The 9,843-nt window shown below is 36.2% G+C and overlaps 1 protein-coding gene across 1 annotated transcript; it reads right to left on the bottom strand.

Annotated features, from left to right (window-relative positions):
* Window positions 1-3,691: 3,691 nt before the first annotated feature.
* LOC132760061 (notchless protein homolog 1-like) lies at window positions 3,692-9,038 on the bottom strand (the record flags this gene model as incomplete). The annotated part of the gene is given in 6 exon segments (XM_060751952.1): window positions 3,692-3,895; window positions 4,524-4,676; window positions 5,947-5,983; window positions 6,845-6,942; window positions 7,967-8,123; window positions 8,818-9,038. Coding segments are annotated over 6 exon segments (855 nt in total), but the record flags the coding sequence as incomplete, so codon positions are not given.
* Window positions 9,039-9,843: the final 805 nt, after the last annotated feature.

The following is a 9,843-nucleotide window of genomic DNA, read 5'->3' on the forward strand; positions in this document are numbered from 1 at the left end:
TCTACTGATCATGACCAATCACCATACCAAGTTTGAAGTTCCTAGGCCTTAAGGTTCTTTAGTTATTGATCGGAAACCGTTTTTGCTTACAAGGTCAATGTGACCTTGACCTTTGACCCCTTGACCCCAAAATCAATAGGGGTCATCTACTGGTCATGACCAGTCACCATACCAAGTTTGAAGTTCCTAGGCCTAAGGGTTCTTCAGTTATCACTCGGAAACCATTTGGTCTACGGACCGACGGACCGACGGACCGACAGACCGACGGACCGACGGACCGACAAGTGCAAAGCAATATACCCCCTTTTCTTTGAAATGGGGGCATAAAAATATCAACAAACAACAAAAATATGTCATAAACACCATGGCAACTAACTGAATCGCGGCGCACGTCAAACGTCAAAGACGGCGTTTAATCTATATAAGGCGCCTTTCTCAAATACTCTCAATGGCTTTAAACGCAATAATGGTGCAGCTTTACCCATAAATCGTCAATTACAGACCCAAATCATGATGTTGTTAATGTCTGTTGAATGTTTGAATGGCATACATTAATTTTTCCTATACGCAAACTTCCGGTTTCGTTGCACCTGTCTGTTGCTGTAGGAAATAGGCGACGAAGATCGCTCTTCCTATCCTTGTTTTCCTTATTTTCGCTTTTTGTAGCGCAAAACTCTGGTTCCATTCATGCCTTTTGTACACAAATGCTCAGGGCATGTTGCTAAACTGTTTTATTTGGTATATTTGTTGAAAATCGTAACATGTGTCATCTCGAAATAGTCATAAAACCTGAGTGACCTGTTCACTGCGCCGCAAATTCTTCGAACGCCGCCATTTTAACTTTCCTATTTTATATGAGATATTTTCATTTATTCGTATCTTTTTCGCTTCTTAAGTTATTTAAATAAAATTTTCTGAGATGATGTAAACATATTAGCAGAGGAAGTCAACGTGACCTTGTGCAGACACATCATCAGATATTTGAAATACATTGTATACGTAATTAAGTTTAGCCTATTCATAACAAAATGCAAACTATTTGACGTGCGCCGGTAACTCAAACCAATTTTGTTAATACTGAAAATTTTTAAGTAACTAGAGTAAATTTTTTGTAAATGATTTGTTGTTATGTTAAATAATAAACTTTGAGGTTATATATGTGAATTATTTTCTATTGGCGTTAAAAATGAATCGTCTATAAAATTTGTCACGGACTTTTGGGACAACCCTCGTATATACACTAATGCCGAAAAATTCAGGGAAGATCACTGCGTAAAGATGGTCAAATGACAGGCGCATTAATTTTCAAGCAAAATAATTCCCGAATGGTCGAAGATTTCTAATATTGTTTTATTCTTTACAGATATATATGCTTATAGTATGCGCCATGATTATTTACACAAGTGTTAAACAACAGTAACCGTCGTTACAAACCCTAATTCAGCATAATATGGTTTTCTTCAGGCCATGAAAATATAAATTCACCGTGGCTGAGGGGTTTGCGTGCTCGCATAGGAAGCGAGAGGTCTGGAGTTCAAATCCTAGTAAAGGCAACTCATTTTTTTTTCAAATTGTTTAAGTCAAATAAACATTGGATTGAATATCAGTGTTGCAATTAGTCTTATAGCCAATTTACTACAATTAAAACGCTGGAAAGCATTGGTGGCACTATACAAAAACAAATTGGTTTATAATCTCACAACCTTCACCTTTCTGACATTCCGAGACCCAAACAAATTCAGCCCTGTCTGTGCTTTGATTTAAAACAACTTTATCAAGTCTTATATTAAGCCTATTTACCTTGCTTGTAAACAAAGCATGTATGTTACTTGATTTATTCATTCATCAGCTAACAAATACTGGTAACATATGACCCAAGTTGGGTTCTCACCAACAACCCCTTGGGTGTAAAGCAGACTCCATAACCACTTTATCACCAGTCCTAAAAGCTATATTTTGGTTGTGATATTTTAAAGATGATGCATATTTCAGGATTTCTCTCAGCATAGACTTTCAGCATAGTTTTCATACGCAACATGTTTATGCAGTCTATGTGACAAAAAATAAGGTCAGTGACAAATTTCCCATTGATGACAGTATGAGGTTTTAAAAGCAATCTCTATTTAAAACTAGAGGATGCTTTTGTAAAAAAGCGCATGTCTCCCCCACTGCAACCGTCGCTGTGACCTTGACCTTTGACCTACTGACCATTAAAACAATAGGGATCATTTGATTAATAAGACCAATCATCCTATGAAGTTTGAGGGTTGTAGGTCAAAAGGAACTCTAGTTATCATCCGGAAATGAGAAATTGACCAACGGTCACTGTGACCTTGACCTTTGACCTACTGACCCCAAAAACAATAGGGATCATCTGCTCTATAAGACCAATCATCCTATGAAGTTTGAGGGCTGTAGGTCAAAAGGAACTCTAGTTATCATCCGGAAACGAGAAATTGACCAACGGTCACTGTGACCTTGACCTTTGACCTACTGACCCCAAAAACAATAGGGATCATCTGCTCTATAAGACCAATCATCCTATGAAGTTTGAGGGCTGTAGGTCAAAAGGAACTCTAGTTATCATCCGGAAATGAGAAATTGATCAACGGTCACTGTGACCTTGACCTTTGAACTACTGACCCCAAAAACAATAGGGATCATCTGCTCAATAAGACCAATCATCCTATGAAGTTTGAGGTCTGTAGGTCTAAAGGAACTCTAGTTATCATCCGGAAACGAGAAATTGACCAACGGTCAGTGTGACCTTGACCTTTGACCTACTGACCCCAAAAACAATAGGGATCATCAGCTCTATAAGACCAATCATCCTATGAAGTTTGAGGGCTGTAGGTCAAAAGGAACTCTAGTTATCATCCGGAAACGAGAAATTGACCAACGGTCACTGTGACCTTGACCTTTGAACTACTGACCCCAAAAACAATAGGGATCATCAGCTCTATAAGACCAATCATCCTATGAAGTTTGAGGGCTGTAGGTCAAAAGGAACTCTAGTTATCATCCGGAAACGAGAAATTGACCAAAGGTCACTGTGACCTTGACCTTTGAACTACTGACCCCAAAAACAATAGGGATCATCTGCTCAATAAGACCATTCATCCTATGAAGTTTGAGAGCTGTAGGTCAAAAGGAACTCTAGTTATCGTCCGGAAACGAAGAATGGACGGACGGACTGACGGACTGACAGACTGACGGACGGACGGGACGGACGGACGGACGGACAGGGCAAAAACAATATGTCTCCCCCCGAGGTGGGGGAGACATAATAAAATAAACTGAGGACATAACTAATCTAACATACCATGGTCATGATCATTTATATTTTACTCATTTGACACAAATACAAGTACGGTCAAGAAAGTGGTCTCAAGAGTGCCTCTTATGAGCCTCAAGCTTTTATCACAAACATGGCTATTTATAAGGGCAGCAGGGTGTAATGGTTAGCATGACTGCCTCTCAACCCAGCAATGATGGGTTCGAGCCCTAATCTGGTCAAGACCATGTTTCCTCATATGACACCAGTACTGGCTGGTTCCAGGAAGTGGACTCGAAAGTGATAAATATATGCTGTCATAACTTGTTTGCCAATCGAACTTAAATAAATATGTTTAAACCAAGGTATTTTATAAAAATAAAAAAATTCATATTTCAACTAGGCTAACAAAGGTTTGTTTTTTTATTTTTTTTACCAGTACATGTATATGACATTACAAATATAAAAAATAAAATAAAACTTACTTGATAATGTCTGTTCTCCATACACCTGCTCATCATCCCTTGGATCAAAAGCACCTGTTCGCATTACATAATCTGTGCTCAGTGCTAGAATGTTTACCCAGTGACCATGACCTTGTAATGTCCGACATAACATTCCCTAAATCAATTAACGTGTATAAGATAGTAATTATAATATTTTAATGTTTGATTCTGTTTTATATTTAAATATGCATTATTCACATTCTTAAACAGTTTATTCTGGGATTAACACTGCCCCTCTGCATAACGGTGATTTTTACAGAATTATATTTGCTATTTAGATACATGTATATAATTATTACCTTAATTAGTTTTGTTTGTTTGTTTGGGATGGTTTTATGAAGCACCAACACAATTCAGGTCATATGGCGCCAAAATATGAAAGAAGATTTTAGCTATCCTTGGATGTTACAAACTTAAAGCAACACCACGGGTCAAAACCACCTCACCTGCTGGAACTAAGAGATTCATAGACTCCAGTAATTTGAACCCATTTAGTCGCCTCTTACGATCAACCTTAAAGGCAACCCTTCAGCCACTAGGTGCCCCTAATTACTGTAGGTGAAAGATATTGAAAGTGGTTTATTAATATCATACAGCTTTTTTAGTTTTACTAGCAGAGAACTTCTTGGATTCCCATCAGTACATCATTTCCAGCACTTTTCACTCCATTTAAACCTACATTTATAGAATAAATTTTTAACCTTTAAAAAATATCTTAATTTCATAAATCTGCACAAACTTACATCACTTTTCCAGACTTTAATAGTTCTATCTTGTGAAGCTGTATATAACAGGTCTGTCCCGCCCCATTTCACGCATGTCACACATTGTAAATGCCCCGATATACAAACTGTACACTGTGACAACACTGTGTCCCATATCCGAACTGTCGCATCCTGAAATATTGTAAATATAAATATACACATAAATGATCATATATTAATTTATCATTCTATAAATATCCTGATTGTGATTGGTCGAAATGCGTCATGTGATAAAAGAATATGAACGATATTTGTATGTATTATTTCATACCAGGAATATAAAATATAAAAGGTAGACTACTTAACATTCATTTAGATACTGTCTCACAAACAAAACAGGCTCAGAGGTTATAAAGAAATCCTCCAACCTCAAACTTAGATCTTAGATATTTGATTGGTCAGAAACTCCAACAGAATGTACACTAACCAATGGAAAACCTGAGATCCGGAAAGAAGTTGTTTAACTTTGAGACCAGTTCTAAGGTCCCTTAACCTTCAGTTTTACACTTGGCTAATAACTATTTACCAAATATCTAAAATGTCAGTCAAGAAATTGAAACCTCTCACAGGAAAATCTTTTTGTTTAACCTAAATATCCTTGTCCAATCGAGTTCAAATTGCATACAAGTACGGTGGTCAAAGTATCCTAATATTAGACATGTAATTATCAATACATTTAGATCCCATGTAGAAGCAGCAAGTACAATGTGACAGGATAAAGGAGAAACTTGCTACTTTATGCCCATTTTCACCTCCATCTTGAAATATGGTGGCAGGAAAAAAAATACAGCCGTTGTGATACACTGCACACCTCAAGAACTTCCAACTTAAAGAAACCTTGCTGGATATTGAAGGTTTTATTAAGCATTCTTTCTAATGATTATTGAACAGGTTTAATTTTTTTCTTTCTTTAATTGGGTATAATGTTGCACCAACACAGTATAGGTCATATGGCAACATTCCAGCTTTACTGGTGGAGGAAGATCTCAGGTGCACTTCTGTAAATCATGTCACGCACAATCCGGCTGCCGAGTAGAACTACCAACATTCTGTTAGCTTGCTGGATAACTTTCTCAGGATTAATGTATCAACTTAGAATGTGTAATAATTTGAGCCGCGTCATGACAAAACCAACGTAATGCATTTGTGACCAGCATGGATCCAGAACAGCCTGCGCATCCGTGCCATCTGATCAGGAACCATGCTGTTCGCTATCAGTTTCTTTACTTGTTATAGGGTTTGTAAGCGAACAGAATGGAGCTTGATCAGACTGCCCTGATGCGCAGGCTAGTCTGGATCCATGCTGGTTGCAGATGCACTATGTTGGTTTTGTCGTGACGCGGCTCATTTATCAGTTTTAAAGCCATGTCAGCTCTACATAATATCAAATTTTAGTTCATACCTTTGAAGAGCTTGCTAAAAATCTGCATTCTGGATCTCTGAAATATACAAGGTAAGTAGTTTACATAGTGTACCTTCATAGTTTTCTATTCATAAACTGATTAATCAGATATTAATAAAGACATGATAAAATGGTGTTTAACATGATGCTGTTGATAACCATAGAAAAGAAGACATTATTGTTAATAATTGATAAGATGTCCTAAAGATTTGTTCCCCTTGTCATATTCTGCATAAATCTATGGTAAACATGGTGTCTCTATTTTCTATGTTAGCTCTTGTGTTTATATGCACTGTATATTTATTAATTCTATACAAATTTGTTAGGGTTTTGCTTATATATATATTATGGGTATTTTTATTCATATTGTTGTATATAAATTTTGTACTATTTTGTTTCAGTTTTGACAATACAATGTACAATGTACATGTAAACTTTATGTTCATTTACCTCATGAAATAAAATATTTTAAAATTAAGTGTTTCCAATTAATCAAAACGAAAATCAGACCTTCCAAAATGCTAGTCGGATAATCATAGCACAACAGATTTCAATGTCCATTGTTATGGTTAGAAATTTAAAGTGTTATTTAAATGAGCCGTGTCATGACAAAACCAACATAATGGGTTTGCGACCAGCATGGATCCAGACCAGCCTGCGAAACCGTGCAGTCTGATCAGGATCCATGCTGTTCGCTATCAGTTTCTGTACTTGTTATGGGGTTTGTAAGCGAACAGCATGGATCCTGATCAGACTGTGCGAACGCGCAGGCTTGTCTGGATCCATGCTTGTCGCAAACCCATTATGTTGGTTTTGTCATGACACGGCTCAAATATAAATCAAAAGAGAATTTTTAGTAATGAAAAATCTACACAGACAAGCCTCATATGCAACTTACAGATGTAATGGTTTCCATGCCAACCAAGTAATCCACTGTTTATGAAGTGATAAAGTTTTTCCTATCTGTTTTCCTGTGGCTGGATCCCATACACAAACCTGCATCCAAACAAAAAACAGCTGTTAAGAACTAATTCTAAATAAAGTTTAAATCATAAGGAGCACAAGTAACATTTTTCACTAGTTCACACTTATTTTAAGCTGAAGAGTCACTCTTTGTTCTAACCAGTGCTGGCAAAACTCTGATTTTCACTAGACATGATACAGTAAAAGACCTACCTTCATGTACTTCTGAAGATTTTTAGCTGTTTGGTGTGGTTTAAGTCAGTGTGACTTGCAAAAAATCTAGAAAAAGGGTGATCCCTCAGAAGCATTTATCACAACAAAATTACATTTAAATTGCAGACTCTGTTTAATTGAGTCTGTACATGAGGGATAATGAAAAAGTACAACATCCCTCATGTCAATTGCACCAGCTTGAACAGTACCAAATTATCAACACTAATGTGCTGGAATCAATGATCCTGAAGGACCAGAAAGAAAAAACAACACTGAAAGTCTTAACAAACTTGCAGAGCGAATTTGGGGACTTTTTATAAAAGTGTTCCCTATTTAATTTTTGAACAAGCTATTTGTGGTCAAGGTAGCTTTGACCGACAGACATCAAGATAAGTAGGTCATAATCATCCTCCCCACAAAATCGGAGTTGAGTACATTGCCATATTCTTTACATATGACAGGCTTTTCTCAGTAAACCTCTAAGATAAAAATTTCTTTGATTGATCTTAAATTGATTAGTAATCATCTCCAACATAACTACCAAATCTAAGGCCTGTTTGCAACATTGTTCTCTAGTTATTAATTGTAAAAGCCTTTCTGGTGACCTTTGGCATTCTAACCTAAAATCTACAGGTGTTATTTAATTTGATCAACATTCCAAATCTAATGTCTGTAAATGTCTGTAATTTATCTGACATTTATCATTATGATCTACATGTATGTATCTACAAACCAAACAACTGACTGAAATGGACAATGAAATATACAGTCATGTAATGTTATGAAATGTACAGCCATTTTTCTTTGAAGCAGGCAAAAATATTACTTATACTCAGCATAATACCTGGCTATTTTTACATCCTGAGGCCAATTTTTTGCCATTTGGTGACCAAGCTATTGCCAATATCCAGTGTTTATGTCCTTTACAAGTATACTGTGGGGTTTCTGTATTTACATCCCAAAATCTTACAGTTGTATCCCCTGAACCACTTGCCAAATATCTGGAAAAAGTAAAATCAATCAATCAATCAATCAAATATAGATGATCAGTATGTCGTACAGTGAATGTTAATAATAACAACTTATCAGCATTGGAAATAAGAAGCAGATATCTTTGGTGGTTGAAAAATATCTTGTAACAAAAAGTTGGCAACTGTTGCACAAAAAAGACTTTACATGAACCCCATGTTACATTCATGCTTGGATGAGCACAATAGGCCACTATTCTTTGAATAGTCAAACTTAAAATATGACAATTATTAAGGGAGATAATAATGCTAGAAGAGAGATAAAAATATGACCGACATTGAAGGCCTATGATGCCCCAAAAAGAGTTATAATTCTAATTTTCAAGAGTTCATTATTTTCAATGCCCTGTTACAGTTTCCAAAAAGTTACTTTTGTTTCATTTGCATTTTTGACAATTAAAACAGTTATGGTTTTTTATGTAATTTAGTCTTTAACCTTTTTGACCCTGCCGAAGGCAGAAGTGAATTGTCTTTGCCACCAGTATAAAACCAGGCCAGCTTGCACTTACGTGCAGTCTGACCAGCCTCTATACTGTTGGCTAGCCAACTTCAAATTCTCACCTATTTATCACATAAAATTGATAATGGACTGTTCCAAAATGAAAATTGGGAAAGTCCATTTAAGAAATTCAGCAGGTGAAGGGTTCAATAATCTATGCAAGCTCACCTTCCATCTGGACTGAACTGTGCTGCTATTACAGCCTCCGCATGACCTGGTATTGAACTGGTACATCTTGTGACAGCTCGAACCTTAAACACTGCCTGCGGCTGGTATATGATATCTAATACTTGCTCTGAACCTTCTAGTGTCTTTTCATCAAGGGTGTTGTCAAGACTTTCTGTGATCTCTTTGTCATTGACAAAGAATGAATACGGAACTTTTTCTTCCTGAAATTCAAAAACAAAAATAGAAATGTGTCCAGAGGACACGAGTGCCCCACACTCAACTGTTTTGTCAATCTTATTACTCTAGGTCAAATAATGTTTGGGCTACATGTGCCACCAGTTGAAAACTTAAAATCTTTTACTTAGTAAAGGGCAAGAACTTTACAAATTCTGAATAAAACCACAAGCAAAGCCCAAGGTGCATAAGTACACATGCTGACCAACAATCTTGTAAACTTTTAGGCCTACAGGTCAAATACTTAATAAGCTATGTATAAACAAGTTGAAAATTGAAAATTTATACTACAACGGCAATAACTAACAAAAGTAAAAATAAAATTCACAAATAAAACCCCAGGTGCAGTCATTTTGCTTCACAGCTATATTGATCATTATTCCTGTAAAGTTTGTTGATTCTAACTCAAGCATTCATAGAACAAATATACAACATAATGGAACTGTTTTTACTAAGTTTAAGGTAAGAACTCTAGAAATACTGGATAAATCCACAAGCGAAACCCCAGGTACACAACTACTCATGCTGACGAACATTTCTGTTAAATTCATAACTGTAGGTTAAATACTTTTTGAGTTACACACGATACTAATTGAAAATTGCAAATTTTCACAGTCAAGGGCAATTACTCTGACAAAACAGATAAAATCATCAAGCGAAATCCCAGGTGCACAAGTTCACATGCTAATTAACATTCCTGTAAGGTTTCATGAACAAAATCAAATACGTTTTGAGCTACATGCAACACAAGTTAAAAATTGCAAATGTTCACTAAGTCAAGGGCAATAACTC

Source organism: Ruditapes philippinarum, unplaced genomic scaffold (genome assembly GCF_026571515.1).
Source record: "Ruditapes philippinarum isolate M1 unplaced genomic scaffold, ASM2657151v2 ctg1179_1_1_1_1, whole genome shotgun sequence".
NCBI classification, from domain to species: domain Eukaryota; kingdom Metazoa; phylum Mollusca; class Bivalvia; order Venerida; family Veneridae; genus Ruditapes; species Ruditapes philippinarum.